This window comes from Nyctereutes procyonoides, unplaced genomic scaffold (genome assembly GCF_905146905.1).
Source record: "Nyctereutes procyonoides isolate TBG_1078 unplaced genomic scaffold, NYPRO_anot_genome, whole genome shotgun sequence".
Taxonomy (NCBI): Eukaryota; Metazoa; Chordata; class Mammalia; order Carnivora; family Canidae; genus Nyctereutes; species Nyctereutes procyonoides.
Window position 1 is genome coordinate 27,570,432 of NW_026575160.1, and position 17,558 is coordinate 27,587,989.

The 17,558-nt window shown below is 34.0% G+C and overlaps 1 protein-coding gene across 10 annotated transcripts in view; it reads left to right on the forward strand.

The window, feature by feature from the left end:
- FOXP2 (forkhead box P2) overlaps positions 1-17,558 on the forward strand; it is a 560,309-nt gene that overhangs the window by 438,958 nt on the left and 103,793 nt on the right. For 6 of the 10 annotated variants that reach the window (XM_055314791.1, XM_055314793.1, XM_055314790.1 and 3 more), the window contains one exon: positions 1,576-1,650. The exons of the other annotated variants lie outside the window; for them this stretch is intronic. In XM_055314791.1, coding sequence (XP_055170766.1) covers positions 1,576-1,650 — 75 coding nt within the window. The remainder of the gene's footprint in view (positions 1-1,575; positions 1,651-17,558) is intronic. 10 annotated transcript variants of the gene reach the window in all.

The following is a 17,558-nucleotide window of genomic DNA, read 5'->3' on the forward strand; positions in this document are numbered from 1 at the left end:
CCTAGCTGTAAAGCAGTCAGTTTCTCTTATTATGACTAGTTCTTCAACTTGTACTGTTTTAAATTGCCTGCAATTAGCATATTTCAACCTTATTTTTAGGTTTAAATTGCAGTGTGAGAGTGTACTCTCCTCTTAGCTAATTAGTGCTATCAAGGAACAGTAGGTTACCTCATTAGTACCATGTGCATTTAATTAAAGAAGAGAAAATTGGAGTTAACCTCATAGTTAATATTTTCACAGAGTGCTACAATGCCAACACCTTCAATTGGAGTCACACCCCTGTGTATCTAATTATGCACTGGTGCCAAATAAGGTTAGCAAGGGTACTACAAGGCTGTTGACAAAATAATTTAGATGAAAACGTGTTTGTTGGATTCTGACAGTAAAATATAACTTGAACGTTTTTTTTTTTTTTTCCTGTAGTCCTCATCTGCCAGCATCAGGTAACATACTTCTTCATAGGAAACAAATGGAAAGACTATTTTGGAAGCCATTTTTCCTGTTTGGATTAATCTTGCTCTTATCTTGCAGAAAATGGCATGTAGCCATGTAAAGCATATACAATCCGTTTCTTAAACAGAGACCCTGAACTTCAGAGATGTATTTGAAAAGAATTATTTATAAGATGTAATATTTACATGCATCAAACCACTACAAATACTCCCTGACACCCCTACCACATCCATCCTTGCTTTTCTTCTTTTCTGATATAATTTCCCTTGTGTATCTTATGAATGGGGATCATTCTTTCATATCATACATGAAGTCTAAGGATGTGTTGTCACATGGTCTATTCAAATGCAGTGTAATCCTTTTGCCCTTCAGACAAAATCTTTGAAATGTCTAAAGCTACTTAAGTAAAAAATGACATTCCATGTCATTTATCAATAAATAATCACTTTGCTTTTACGGATGAAAATGCAAACTATACAGTTGAGTATATAGAGTAGTTCTCAATGCAAGTGGCACAATTCAACAGGTTTTAATAGAGATGATAGAGTTTGGCTCCATAGCCTTAAATATATATTTAATGGCAATATTTGTGTTATAGTAATGCATGGCCAGGGCAGTTTAGTTAAAGAAACTCTTGTGATTATTCTCACATTTCACATCAAGATAGGACTTATGTTCACTTGTATTGGTTATAGTTGAGTACAGGTCAATAGCTTTTTCAAAAAGAGGTAATTAAAGTGTTAAGGACAAATACCATCCCATACTCTAAAATCATAGCACCATTTAAATTTATAGGAGTATTTATTAACGTTGGCCATAATTTTAGCTCAGAAATGGGAAGTGAGATTCCTGAGTCAAGATCATGGTAGACCATGAAATTTTTTGGTTAGTGGTTAATTCATTATGTTCAAATATTCAACTTTGCATCTGCCAAGTTATTTTTATTTTTTATATCTCTACTGTTAATAACCGTGACACAAAGGCGGAATAGTCTCATCTATGTTCACCTATCAAGATGATAATCCAAAAAAAAATTTTTAATGAAAATGTACATTATTAGTATAAGGCTTAAGACTGAGAGGGAAAAAAAAGCCAACTCCTGATTCTCTTTGTTTAATCTAGGAATTGCTTCCAGAAACAAAATTATGTGTCTGTGGCCACTCTTCTGGTGATGGGCATCCTCACAACACATTTGCAGTAAGTTACACTGGGCAATTAGAAATTCAGCTGCTAAGCACAAAACCATAGACTCAGTACCACAGAGTAGATTATCTGTGATTTTCTATTAGCCACTCCCTTTCACTGATACAGATAATCAGAGATGATTAATGTTAAGATACCAATGTAATTAGTTGGTTCTCTGTTACTTCTTGTATTCTCTCTTCAATTATATTTCATCATATAGACACTTCACTGTTTCTGTGAGTTGATGGCATTAAGATTTACCTGAAATATATAAAGGCAAATGGTTGACTCACTACTACACTTTACTTAAGCTTTTAGGAATCATTTGATGACATAGTGTTGACATGCAAAAAAATAGGTAGAGATTACAAATAGATACAACACATACATACATATTTTAGGGGAAAGTTGCTGTTCTGTGTCTTGCAAGTTACCATATAAATATTCCAAGGCCTTTTCTTTTTAAATACATTCTGTCACTAGAGTATAATTTGTCTCTTTAGACTATAATATTCAATGAAAATTGCTTTCATGACCCAATTCACATACCAGTTAGCCTTGGAAATGAATTACAACCCTGAAGTGGCCATTCAGGAATTTTTAAATAGAGCAAATTCCTGTTTCCATTTAGCATGGATGCTAACTGTATTCTTAAGGAATCTCTAACTATGTAAGTCATATATTTTCATATATAGAATTTTTGTTTATTTCCTTAAGAATTGAGGTAATTATTTAGTTTCCATGGACTAGAGTGTTCCTAAATTGGTCACTCAAAATTTGTTTAAGACTCTATACATAATATTTCCTTAATATATAATTGATAGAACACACCACAGTTAAGACTTTTATAAATAAGTAGTATCTTCCTGAATAAAGAAGAAATTTCTAATTCCATACCTTGGTTTAAAAAAAGATAGGCTTTTCTCAATAAAAGTAGTATCAAATTAAGATGGAATGCTATTTGTGGAAAATATATACACAAAGTATTTTTTTAAATGTTGGATCCAAACAAAAATAGTGGAAACAACATAACATATACTATTTTATGGGAATAGTGAACGCAAAGGATTAGTAATGAATTTTGTACGTTAAAACCAGTTTTGCAATGATGTGAAGCTATCTAGTTTGGTTTTCATTCATTTTAATCCTAAAGTGTTTGCCCCTCCTGAGTTTCTTGGTAATAATAATATCTGAAAAAAAATACTAAAAAAAATATTAAAAAGCAGTGATATGTTTTGCTGAAATGATGTAAATTTATGGGAAGGACAAAGCTAATTTTATTTTCTAAGTATTTGCTCTATATTTTCAAGGAAGATAAATTTACAATAAACTTCAAAAATAACTGTATACTTTAACTTATTAATAAAGATTCATCCGAAAATATACTTTAAGAAAATAGTGCATTAAAAATGGAAAAGGCAGTATTTCTACTTGGTAATACTTTTTCCTAAAATAATCCCAATGGAAAAATTGTTTTCATTAGACTGAAGAGTGAGCTGCCTGGACTACTAATACTGTTTGTTCTTTATCTAAAACTACTTATATCATTCTAAAAAATCTCTATTCTACTGACATAAGAATAAATATATAGCATCATATATTTATATTTTCACTGTCATATTTTCAGAATAAAAACAAACCACAGAGAAATTGAATGACCTACCAGAGGCCATTTAATTCCTCATTGGCAAGGGTGAATTTATAACCCAAGTCTGTGATCATCAGTGTATTGGTCTTTCCAAGGATATACCACGTTGTTCATATTTGCCTTGAAGGTTCTGTTGGATAGAAGTCCGAGGCTGTTCCATGTGTCATGACTGTCGTTAGTATCTAAGACAGAAAGACAACCAGGATGAATTAGTGAGGTCTACTGTGGCTGATAGGGAGAGGGAGTATAGAAGTGCATAGACCCATGATTTGCCATCTCTATGGTGCCCCAAACTTAATACTTCAAATTAGTCACTGAGTGACTCTGCAAATAATGCTTTCCTTTCACAACACAAGGAAAACACTAAATATTAAATAGGTGCTTAGTTTCTTTTATTGACTACATTACATATAACCTTCCTGCAAGCAAAAATGGCTACATAGTGGGATTTTAAATCAAGATGTAAACTAAAACAAATAATATCTATTATTCATAGTTGACAATGTCTATGCAATGGATATAGCTTTCCTTTGGTATTTAGTAAATTCCGTAAATACCAATACTCTGGGGTGATACTCAACCAAGTTCTGGAGCACCGTGAGATACCTGGTGCGCTAAAAGGGAGAAGGGTGTAGAAAGTATAGATATAGCTCCCTAAACCCAGCCATGTTCCTTTATAACCCATTTAATTGAAATGTCTAATAAATTGTAAAATCACTGTAATATTTCTAAAATGTTTAAGAAATCATGCATTCCTATCGGTGGATTAATTTAATACCACACATATTACTTCCATGGTTGATCAGCCTTCACAAATAAAAAGCCAAAACTTTCAGGCAAATGTTCCAAATTGGCAAATTAAATTACTTTTTTACTCCATCCCCTTAACTTCAAAAATAAAAACCCTACAAATTTATTAAAAAGCTGGAAATAAATTACCATAGATTTCAGAGAAAAGCCACTTGCAATTACCAAAGGTAGGTTAAAGCTCAAATTACCTTAAAGAAATAATATTACATATTCGATATTAAAGTGATAGCAGAAGCTTTCCAGCATACCATCCTCATCCAAGCATTTTTTTCTATCCGGTTCTCAACAAAAAATGTAATAAAAATATATTTCAAAGAAGCATTTTCTGGTGTTTTGGTATCCAAATAGCCATCAGACATTAGCCGTCATCTGAGAATTGTGCTTCTTTATTAGCACATTGTTAAACAGTAGTGATATTATTATAATCCACTAATAGATTATATTTATTGTGCCTCTACTAATTTATTGCAATACTGGGTAGTAAGTGTGCTATCTTATACAATCCCTACCTGAAAATTATAATCTTAAATTCTATCTACCTATTGTATTTAAAAGAAATGTTTGGTCTCTATAGGTTGTATGTTTAACATTCTAAGAATAACAGCATAAAATTCTATTGTAACTTTGAATTTTATAGGGAAAAGTATTAAGTTCTGGCTTTAAAGGAAAGAGTAGGAGAGTAAGAGAACTTAGCTTCATTGTGAAAGATTATTTTTCAATACATCCTTTTCGCAGTTTTTTTTTCAAATGGTATATATTTGACTCCAATCTAGAAAAATCTTCACATACTTCACTTTTCTTTCAAATGTTAGTAATAAGATAGTTGCCTTTTTTCCCCTCCTGATATATCAAACAGCTTTATGACTGGCTGTCTAGATCCTGAATTTGTCTCCCTACCACACAGTAGTAACCCAAGTTCACTACCCAATAACCAGACCTTATTGACACCTCATCTGTCTGAATGGCCTCATTAACACCTACCTGCAGATAATCTTATTGTTAGTCTTGCCTACAGGTTTTTACACCTAAGTGAATACTATTTTACATAGGACTCTGCCTGTTAGCTCCAAGTGCTAAGGCAATTAAGTTGCATGCTTAGAGTCTTTGTCTTTGGGGTATTATTTTCAAAAACATTTAGCATTGGGTCAGATGAATATTTTGATGAATAAAACTTGTTGGACCTATAAAACCAAAAGTGAAACTTGCTGGTCTTGACCTAGTTGGTTTATACCCATTTAAATTAAATTGCCTTGACCACATTGAATCTGTCCTCCTACAGATCTTTATTCTATTGAGATTGCCTCCTAAATGTTTCATTTCTGTGAGAATTGTGGATTAGAGGAAATAAGGGAAAGAGGAGAGATAGTTTTTAAGAATATCTTATTTTCTACCCAAATTCACCTCTCTTCTTAGTCTTTACATGAATTTTACCCTGAAGCAAATAATCTGTCCCATAGCTCTGGAATCAGCTTTCTAAATCAATTATTGGACAAAATTACTTATCTTTTTTGGTTTCATGCTCTCAATCTGTAAAATTAGGATAATAAGATCTACCTCATAGGGTGGTAATGGGGATTAAATTTTATAACCGAAAAGTGTTTAGCATGATGACTAGCACATAAGAAGTATACAATAGATACTCTAGTCAGTAGCTCTAGGAGCATCGATATCCTCTTTAGTTGAACTAAAGAGGCGATTCTGTTTGATGTAAATTTAAGTTCATATTTGGTATTAACACTAAATAAGAAGCACTAGGCATTGCACCTTGAATCATGACTAAGACAGATGGAAATGTTCCTTAATGAGAGGGAAGTATTTATATTCATTAAGTTAAACACTGAGTCACAAAAATCAGCGTTATCCAGATATTTTCCAGTTTGTTTAGTGGAAGCTAGCTAAGTAGAAGACAAAGAATCATTCCTCACCAGATCTAAATGATGTCCTTCTGGCAGCCAAGGAAAACCATTGCCAAAGAGTGCCAAAGAGTATACCATCGTATACTCCTAACTGTTAGTATCCAGCTAGAGCACACAAAGATACACAGTTAGGGATACATGAGGCACTGCCAGATTACCTCCAGTATTTTCTTCCTTCCCTACTATAAATTTATTAGCACAGATGAGTCAAGAGTTAAATTACGACTGACTGGTAGTATTGACAATTTTAACTAGTATGCTGGAGACAGTTAACCAGGGATAACATTGTGGTAACCTTTTTTAGAGTCCTTCCTATAAATCCTATATCATGAGATTTAACTCTTCATTATTCATGTAAAGTTGTAGTAATGTGAACTTGAATTTATTATGAAGCACTACAAATTAGATTTGTTAACTCTGTTCATTTTGAATGGTTTTTATTTGAGGTCCTTTGGTATGAAATAAGCCTTAAGATAACCAAAGATTTCAAACCCTTACTCTACATCTGGTTTTGTTAATTCTATAAAGTTATAATATAGTAATCATGTCTAGGGCTACTGTTAAAAAACTTGCATATTCTTCATCAGAAATAGATTAAAGGTTTCTTTTTTTGAAACCTTGGCTGACATTTGTATGCAACTTCTTGATTAATCTTTTTCCTTCCAAGTGTAATTCAAAATATTAATAACTATCTTTACACACCTCACTCAGCTGGGATGTAGCTCCCTAAGCTCAGTTCATTCTAGACACCTCTCCTGAGTGATTGCCTCTCACCTTCTATTTTATTGCAGTATTTGAGACTGCAATGAATTCTCTTGATGTTGGTTCCAAGAAGGACCAGTAGCAGAGCTTTTTCAATGGAGGCTTCTCTTTGAAATTTATAATGAATAATTTACTCCCCTTGATGATTCACCAAAGCATTAGTATGGAAGAAATCAGGGGCTGATGAAAGGATTATTTATTTAGTTATCTGGTTTTGTTGTTGTTAATATATTTTTCATCAAATAAATTGATACACACACTAGAATATGTATGTGGCAATAATGTGAATTTATGGTGCCCATTCAGATAGACTGTATTTTTCCTTTCACATTTTAAAGTTATTTGTAATGAGCTATTAGCGTAGTCTCTACAAATATGAAATATAATCTGCACTAACTTCTAAGAGTTCACTCTATAGTTCTCACATATTTCTAAAGACTTATAAAATGTATATTCCATATTTATTATTTGTATTTCTGTTCCTTGTATATTTCTACATCATATTATTTTAGCATAATAACCACAAGGCACAAAAAAAAAAAAACAAATCACCCTTGCGTATAAATCTTCATGACTCATGAGTGTGCGGACACACACGTACATATGTACATATACATATCTAAATGGCCAATTATGTAAAAGAATGTGTGTGTGTTTATTGAGTTCTATATGCAATTTGCTTTTGTTCTCTTCTTTTTTGAAGTTAAATATTTTATGTGTGTAATTGTCATTAGCCCAATGAGTCATTTGTTATGCATAAGATGAACAAATTACAGACATCAAATTTTTATCACTGGCACCATTCATGCAGCAGTGTATTTGCTTCAGAAATATGTCTAAATAACTGGATTTTTCGTGTAATTTTAATACATAGGATGTCATGTTAAGCAGCATATAATTCCCAGTGACATTAAGACTTAAACCTAAAACTGCATGCTCTACTCTAAATCTTTATTCAGTGGAGTTCAGAAAGCTTACATTATCAGAGCTCTGGCATGCCATAATCATACAGGGATTCATGCAACTGAGATGAAATTGCACAGGCTTACTTCCAATTAATCATATTCTTTATCATAATGATGATTCTGGCACAAGTAAATTCACCTTAATGGTAAGATAAAGAGTAAAGTCTTACACCAAGTTAAAGATTTCAAGATGGAACTTCTGTCATAGCTAACATGAAGAAACAACATGAAATGCGAAGGCTCTTGCAGTAATGTCCCCAAGCCCTTTTCTCTGCAGTGGTGATTACCATTCCAGCACATGTTCCTCCTGTTTTCTCTTAAGAGAGATAGTATGAGATATTTTGTAATATTGGCAGAAGCAATCTATCTCTCAAATCCAAAATAGTTAGAACATCCCACCCCAGATTACATCGGTTGTATATTTAATATTTTCAGAATAACAGTATAATGCCTTAATTTTAATTTAGAATTTTTATGTAAAATATTTAGTCTGGCTAAAACAGGTGATCTAGGAATAAGAGACCTTAAGAGTTCTCACTTAAGTACTCTTAAGTAAGAGTATCTTAAGAGATAGTACGCTGAAGGGAAAGGTATCAGGTAAATATCAGATAAATTCTCATATTAAGCATGATTCATAAATTCACATGTGATTGTGTAATTTTAGGGGGCAAGAGTGTTAACAAAATTATGTCATTAAAATTTGATAAAACAGGCTTTGATTTTCCTAAAGCATCGTATATATGCATACCTAGCAAAAATTTTTTCTGATGAATAATTAATACAAAGTTGAAATAAAGAAACTAAATGATATGAGTAACAAGGAACATTGTTGTTTTATCTCTCTTTCTCCCTAAATTCTTACTCCCTGTAAGTTGCATATCTCATATACTCAAGGCTGGAAAATATATATAGTTTTTGCGTACCTGCCTTTGTCTCTTTATATATGATCTGAGTAGTTACTTTGCTGTAGTAGAAGGGTTGTGCCCTGTTACTGCATTGCCAAAATAAAGAGAAGGGGATGTGTACTTCACATGTATTTCCATCCTCTCTGGACTGATAGGATATTATAGCTAAAAGGAGCCTTATGTTTCATCTAATTCAAATACTTTATTTTACAGTTGAGAAAGAATCTAATATCTCTCCATTATTCATGGAATTCAAAGGGGAGCTACTGATGACCTGATAATTCTTCAGGCTTAAGCCATGGTTCATATGTATTAATTCTGGCCGATTGTATATGTTCACTTTAGTTCTACATATAAGGAAATCACTCTGTTATTCCAAATGTTGCTAATCATGTTTACCTATGAAAATATTTTTTTAAAAACCAGATAGATTTTTATGATAATTTTTTAAATTACCAGACATATTACTTGACTACTTGCAGTTTGGTGAGAACACTTTTAAGGTCTCAGTCAGATCTATGAGACAGTTTTATTTACAGGTTGAGATTTTAGAAAAGAAAAATCCAAGGATCTTCAGTGATTCCCCCAGAACACTGTGTAGTGAATCATGAAGTCCAAGACTGTTGGTTTATTGCTTACATTCTTTAATTAGGATTTCAGCTAGTAAAAAGACATGAAACCCTTACATTGGTGTACAGGGCATTCCAAAGTTAGTTCCTAAGGTTTAAAGGAATAAACTTAATGATTAACAAAATCTTAATTCTTTACAATTATTTTATCTTCATTAGACTGCACATCCAACCAAGATCAGGTGCTCTGTAAAGATGACCTCAGAGATACCCCCCTAGCTTTCTAGATCATTTGTTTTCTCTCAGGTAAATATTATGTCTTAACAGTTGAGAAAAGGTGATTAGTGGGTCTGTTTTGCCATCCTGATCTTAAAGTACAGATAAAAAAAAGACAAGATAATACTTTAAGTATGATATTGAAATATCAAATATTTAAATAAGTAAAGCTCAGAATGGTTGCCTCAGTTCATCAGACTAAAATGTTAAGTTTGTAACATACAAGTTGGATCCTGTAAAATGTATTCATAGCACTTGTTGTAAATTGGCTACTTAATGCCATAGAAATGAGTACAAGGTTTGAATTCTTCGTAATGGAGATGTTATGGTTCTAGAAAAGTTTTAAAATTACTGGAACAATCAGTTCCATCACTCAAAATTAATACAGTTTTTAAATTGATATCATCAAAAGATAAATAACTGTTCCTATTATTCTTTTTAGTAACTTGTACATAGTCTTCAATGATTGCCCACTGTCTACTGGGTAAAGCTTTTATAAGCCTTAGCCTTACAGTCACGTGCTTCCCCAAAACTGTATTTTTCTTTCTCAGACTTATCCCCTATTATTCCATAAACAAAAATGTTGGGTCCTGACTGATATACCTACATGTATGTCCCAAACATACGATATTTCTTTTTTTCTGTTCCTTTTCTTGTGTTATCATCATTTTGTATCATCCTCCCTGTTCTTTTCTGCTTATCAGATTCTACTGATTATAAAAACCCAGTTCAGTACTCTCCCACATGAATGCTTTTTCACTAATGCAACCCACATTGATTAATCCCTTTTTGGTCTTATCCAATCCACATTTGGAATTATTCTTAGCCCTCCGATACAATTCCATTCAACACATACTCACTAAACACATACTATATATAACTCACAATGATGTGAAAATTTTCAGTAAAATAATGAGTAATCACCTAGAGCTGAGAAGTGGAGACCATAAGGATGGGAAATATGTAATTTAGGACTCAAGAACAAGCAAGTTGAAAAGACAGATTTTATCATTGTACTGAGGAATTAGAGACAGGTAGATGGAAGAGATTTACTTGAGGTAAAGTTTTGTAAAACAAAATTCATCACACTAGAAGTGTAGAGAATAAATATTCTAGGCATTGGGGACAGAATAAACAAAGTTACAAAAAGATAGAAAAGGATAGGTGGTTTTCCAAGTAGAGCCTAGTGTATTGTATCTGAGGAATTGGAGAATGTTAAGGGAAAAGTTGGCATATGTAGTCTTTAAATATAGGACCACGGGCAAAATTTGAATTTTTAAATGACTTTTTAGAAGAACATTAAATATTCTGTGAGATTTTGAACAAGGGAGTAAATGTAACATAACCAAACTATCCTATTTAAAGATATCCTTAGGAACATTAGGAAGAAGTGATTTAACTAGAAAAATATTGGTGTCTGTGTGTCTAGGTTAAAGGATGCTGTCCAAAATGCTGATGATGATGATGATGATGATAACAATAATAATAATAATGATGATAATTTTAACTAGAAGAAGGACAGGGCAAGACAGACTGAAGGGAGAATACAGTTGCAAAACGTATGTTGATAATTAGAGAAACAGAAAAAATTCTGTGCCTCGATATTTGTATTTGGTTAGTTGTGAACCTGGTGACCACTAGAACACAGAAAGAACAGTAGGTTCGATGGAGGCCGAAGGAAGTTGGAAGTGATAAAAGTTGTTTGAGAAGTATATTTGCATTGCCAGTGGGATATCCATGTTCAGCAGGCAGTTAGAGATGATGAATTTTTGGAAGTCATACCATATGCAGGGGACCAGAGTCCATTATTTTGAAGGAGACGGTGAAGAGGAAGACAACCACAGAGAAGTCACAAGCCATGACATTGGATAAGGGAAAGAAGAAGAACCAGTAAAGGATGTGAATCCATAAAACAGCAGAGAACCAGGAGCCAGCAGGCAAAGGACACTAGAAAACATTTTTAACAAGCTAAGAGGTTTTTAAAAACATTCTACAGACCGGAGGATGGTTTTAAAATGAAGATGAGATATGAAGCAAGCTCTAGATTTGGCAAGAGCGTTTTCAACAGAACACAGTCGATGGCAGTGACTTGCATGGTAACTGAAGGAGTTTGTGTAGAGGTGACAAGTTGTATGTATACATTGGTCCTTTGAGGAAAATGGTGATTAAAAGGGAGGTGATAGGATGAGGGCTTGAGAGGGAGCAGGACTAAGGAAAGGTCTTGAGGGGAGGAGACAGTGGAGATGGAAAGATTAAAAGTGAAAGAAAGGGAAGAGTAGAGAGTTGAAACAAGGAAAGAAAGATGATGGGAGGAGAGTGCTGGCATCCAGGGCACAGGTGGTGGTCGTTCTTTAAAGGAAATAGAAACCTACTTTCATCAGAATTGGATGGAAATTGGAAGATTAGTAAACTCGTAGCTGGGTTATTACCTCTCTTATTTGTTAAATCTCTTTATGCCTTGTGATTGGCACTGTGGCACTGTGTCCATCTCTTTCATGTCACGACGTCTACATTTGAACTTCATACCATCTTTTAGGGAGTCCCTAATTCTAAGACAAACTATGAAAGAAGGAAAGGGTACATACTCATGGGTTGTTAAAATTTTCTAATTGTGATAGCTTTACTCTGACCATATTTGTCATACGTTATGGTATCATTAGCCAAAAGAATAACTACTTACTAGAGTTTAAACTTAGCAGTGATTTTTCTCAGAAGAGACTAATAGCATAGTCACAATATGAGTTTTCTTTCCTTTCTCTCAGAAATTTAACATGGATTAATATACATCTGAAGAACATTAATTATTTTATGAAACATTTAGATACATGAAGATTTTGAACTTTTTAAATAATTGGTTAATTTTTTGTAATTAATAAAATAAGCCTGTCACTTTTTAGAAAAACCTTTTAGTGAAAGCAACCAGAATGAAATATATGCAGAAATATTATGATAGTCTTTTTTTCCTACTGTATTGACAGTATTAAATTTTAAGAACAACCCAATAGCTCAACCACTGAAATTGCCCTTAGACATACATTTAATTGCTTAATTCTGCGCTTCGTACTACACAATTTGGATACGAAGTTATGACAGAGTAACATTTCCTTAAACAAAAATCTTCTCTCCTTTTTGTTCATAAAATCAGAATTAAGGTGTAAGGAAAACTAAGAAAGAGACAAATAAGGACCTTGCTTTTGGAGGCTTTTAGAGCCGCTGTGTTTCTACTTTACAAAGTAGACATTAAACAGTAGAATTTCAGGAATTGGTGATAAACAGTTGGAAGTATAATCTCCCCAAGTGGTCCCAACACTTCTGACAAAGTTCCTACATCATTTTTACTGAAAATAATTCCTTTAGCATGCTGACAAAAACACTTTCCTTTTTTTTTTTTTTTTTTTTGTTTTAATTTTTCAGTCCTCTGCTAAGCAAAGTTATTGAAGCTCTCCAAACTGAATTAAATTGTTTTTCTGTTTTGCCTTTACTGGGACTTTGGTGAAAGTATCAACTATGTCAGGTTTTTTGAAACAAAACCACAGTGTGGTCTCTTTGGCAGAAACCTACCCTTTAAGGCATAACAACACTTGGTAGTAGTTTTGTTTTAAGATGTATTTATTTTGAGAGAGAAAGAGCATGAGTGTGTGAGCAGAGGTGAGGAGAGAGAGAGAGAGAGAGGGAGAGAAGCATGCTCCCCACTGAGGGGGGAGGCCCATGGGGCTCCCTCTCACAACCCTGAGATCATCACCTGAACTGAAACCAAGAGTCGGATGCTCAACTCACTGCACCACCCAGGCATCCCTGCAGCAGTTTTTATTACAGCTATTTATGGTTTTGTTGTTGTTGTTATTGTTGTTGTTGAAGAAACTGAGATTAACTGAGAAGTAAAATTATCTAGGGTCACGTTTTAGCAAATGATTAAGTCGGGATTCAAATTCAGATCTAACTCCAAGATCTCTCCTTTATGTTATACCACCTGTGGCTTTTCCTGGGAGTTTTCATTACTTCCCTACAAACATTTAGAAGGAAGCTTCCTTCCCCCTCCCGTGCAGGAGAAGAGTGTCTGAATGTTTGAGTGCTATTAGCTGCCTTGAACACTTTGACTTGCTTTTCTCCACCTCCTGTAAACCAGGGACTTTTCAGCTCCACCCACTTCAGACAAGAACACAAAAAAGTTGACAATCACCAGGCACTGTTCCAACTCACGCTCTCAATATTTGATTGTTGGTTTCTTTTTTTTTTTCAATTCTGACAATTTTCTATATTTCTTCTATTAGTTTACATTTTCTTATCTTTCTTGAACCAACACTTTACTCTCATTAAATCTTCTATTCTCATTAAATCTCTTCTCTTTGACAGTCGAAACACTTATATTTGGCATTCCTGAATCTGTGCTGTTTTTCTAAGATCTCCCCCTCCTGCCATGTCTTTTTATTCCCTATTTTTACCTGACTCTCAAAAATAGTCAAAATATTCACTCTGCCCTAAATTATGCTCAACTCTTACCCACCTCTGTGCCTTTGACCACTCAAGTCTCTCTGTCCTCTCTGCTCCCTGGGGTGAAAGAGTGCACAGAGTCCAAATTATATCCTGGCTAAGGCAGTTTCAGCTTGCTATTGTAATATTGGGATGAAATGGAAAGCGGCTTCTAGCTTTTTTCCTCTTCTGGATTCTGATTACTTTGGAGCAAATAATTTAATTTTTCCATGCTGCATAGCAAGAAATGCGTGAAAGTGCTCAAAGCACAGTGTCTTGGCGTATAGTGAGGACTTTAAAGAGTTATCTTTTGTTTTGCTTCCGTGGAATTTTGTGGAGTTTTTTGTCATGTACACTGCTTGATATGAACTCTTCATAGAAACAGGCATGAAGTACCCTTTTTAGTGAAAACATAATGGTAAGCAATATTCAGTATTTTTTTCCCTCCAACTTTAACTTCTGATGGTAGTTTTTCTTACTGATGAAGAAGAATTTGTGAAGTATGTAGATATTATTGGAAATAGACATTAAAGAATGCAGACAGTTTTTTTTTTAAGTTTACTAGCTTTTTTTAAGGTTTTACTTATTTGTTTATTTGGAGGAGAGAAAGAGAGAGAAAAAAATGAATGGTGAGGGAAGGGAGAGGGAGAAGCAGACTCCCCTCTGAGCAGGGAGCCTGAGCCTGGCCACAGGCCTGGATCCCAGGACTCGGCTCCCAGGACCCTGCTCAGCGCCCTAGTTTACTAGCCTTTAAATCAGCGTTCTGAACTGAGGTAAGCCATCTGGCCAGTTTTCTGAGTCTCAACCCCAAGCAAGAGATTTATTATTTTTCAGTGTGTATCTACCAACTGCTCCAGATGATTCTGAGGATTAGTCAAGAGTAGGAAACTTATTTAAGAGCCTCTCCACATAATGTGTTCTATGAGCCAGCAGCATCACCTGGGAATTTGTTAGAAATGCAGACTCTCAGGCCCCACACCAGACCTCCTGAATCACAGTCTGCATTTTAACAAGATCCTTGGCTAATTTATACATTCGCTGAGGATTAAGAGGCACTGTTCTAAAGCACAACTATTGGAAAATGAATGTTCCGTTATTTATATATGTTATATATATAAACAAAGTGCTATAAGATAGTGTGCAGATGCGTTTATGATTTTTTTAAGAGAAAGTGGAGGGGGAGGGGTAGAAGGAGAGGGAAAGAGAATCCTTGCCCAGTGTTGAGTCCTATGCTGGGCTTGATCTCTCAACCCTGAGATCATGACCTGAGCCGAAATCAAAAGTCAGACGCTTAACCACCTGAGCCACCTAGGTGCCCCAGATGCATTTATAATTTAAAGAAATATTTGGGATCCTTATGGCTTGCTATATATAATGTTTCATACAATAATTAAAAGTCTGGGGAAAACAATGTTATGTTCTGTGATTATATTTAACAGTATTAGGTATTTATTTTACTGTTTTGAATGCATGTGGGAAAGACAAAACTGTGTCTGCACAAACCAGTTGTGTTGAATAAATTGAGTTTAAAGTAAGATTTTTTCGGTAATACAATACTTTTGGAATTTTGTCTACAAAATGCTATAAATTTGCTTGACTGAATTCACCTGGATTTGTGACTATCGGATAGATACGGTGGTTAATCTGAAGGTCTACGTATGTTATGATGTTAAAAAATTTGTATATCACTTAATATCAGATACGTCCTGTAAGCATTTCAGGAATAAAAAGATTGTGGGATATAGGAAGGATAAAGAGATTTACTGTAGTGTGGGTTATTGGAAGTATTTTTAGTGATATTTACTCTTCTATGAAGATTCCATTTATAAATACCTTATTATCATTTGTTAAATTAAATGACACTATACAGAATGCTTGATGACTTTAATTCATATATTAAATATGCACATATATTTTAACAATATTTGCATCTTATAATACATTTAATAATGACTTGTCATAGTGCTACTCATTAACCATTTCTTTGACTATATTTAATATTTTTAAAATAAAGTGCTTCCATTTGTTATAGCAATTTAAATTGTTTCTTAATCCTAGAATGGTGATATTTGTCAGTATTTGATTGATTTCCATTTTAACTGAGATTTTGGAAGAAAGCTTCCCCCATTTGAAATATATCAGGATGTCAAGATTCCAAACAACATAGCTCATGTTCTTATTCTTCTACATATGCTTAAATATATTTCTAACAACATATTGCTTCCTATAAACAATTTTTCTTGAATTAGCACAAAATTTCTTGCTATTCAATGCACTTATAAATCATAGTTCATACTAGTAAAAGCGGTTTTTGTAACAAAGTACTACTAGTGCTAGTATTTTTTTTTAATATTTTATTTATTTATTCATGAGAGACACAGAGAGAGAGAGGCAGAGATGCAGGCAGAGGGAGAAGCAGGCTCCACGCAGGGAGCCCGACGTGGGACTCAATCCCGGGTCTCCAGGACCACATCCCGGGCCGAATGCAGGCGCTAAACCGCTGAGCCACCCAGGGATCCCAGTGCTAGTATTATTAAAGCTTAATTAATCACCAATATTTAAATGCTGAGTTTAGTACATATTCATTATTTAAGTCATAATAAAAAATTAGATTTTCCGTTATTCACACTAAGTTCTAGGTATAATTGTTCAAACGAACCAACTGTTAAACACACAAAGCCATAGTATTTCTTAAAATTGTGGCTAATTCAGTTTGGGTTACGTGGATTGTTAGTATTTTCAACATGTGAATAAAATACTTGAAAAAAGGCATAGCCAAGGGTAGAAACTCAGAAGTATTCCTTAAACCTGAATAGGAAGAGAAAATGAGGGCAGCCCGGGTGGCTCAGCAGTTAAGCGCCACCTTCGGCCCAGGGTGTGGTCGGGGTCCCAGGATCGAGTCCTGCATCAGGCTCCCTGCATGGAGCCTGCCTCTCTCTCTGCTTCTCTCTCTCTCTCTCTCTCTCTCTCTCTCTCTCTCTCTCTCGCAAAGAAATAAAATCTTAAAAAAAGGAAGAGAAAATGATTTTCTTACTAGTTATCCAACAGTTCTAGTTACTAGTTATCTCAAAGTTCTCATTAGCTGCTAATTTTAAATTGCTGAACGTGAGATAACAAAATCCATCATTTCTTATTGATGATCCTGAAGTTCTCATCCTCATTTTAAAGTGTATAATAGTTTTTTTAAAAATCATCCAGTTTAGAACCACCTAGTCTGAGCCCTGTAGTTGAATTAGATTTTTTAAAAATATCTTAAAGGAATTAAATAATCCCTGCACAATATTTTAAAAGTATATATGAAATGGTCAAACACATAAAGAAAGGTCTCTTCTCCCCCAGAATAAAATGCCTTTTTTAGTTTTATACGTTCTTTTCTTTTTTCTTTTCTTCTTTCTTTTTGTATTTGTTTTTGTTTTTGTTTTGGGGGGGGGTTCGCTCTTGAATATAGAAAGTAAAACACTCAAGAAAATTACAAGTCGTATTTTCCCCCAAGACTTTTGCTCTCTGGGATCTGAAGGAAATTGCTTTTCTGTAACATTTGTTAATAAACAGGTGGTTACTGTTTTAGATTTGTCATTAGAAAAATTCCCAATCATATC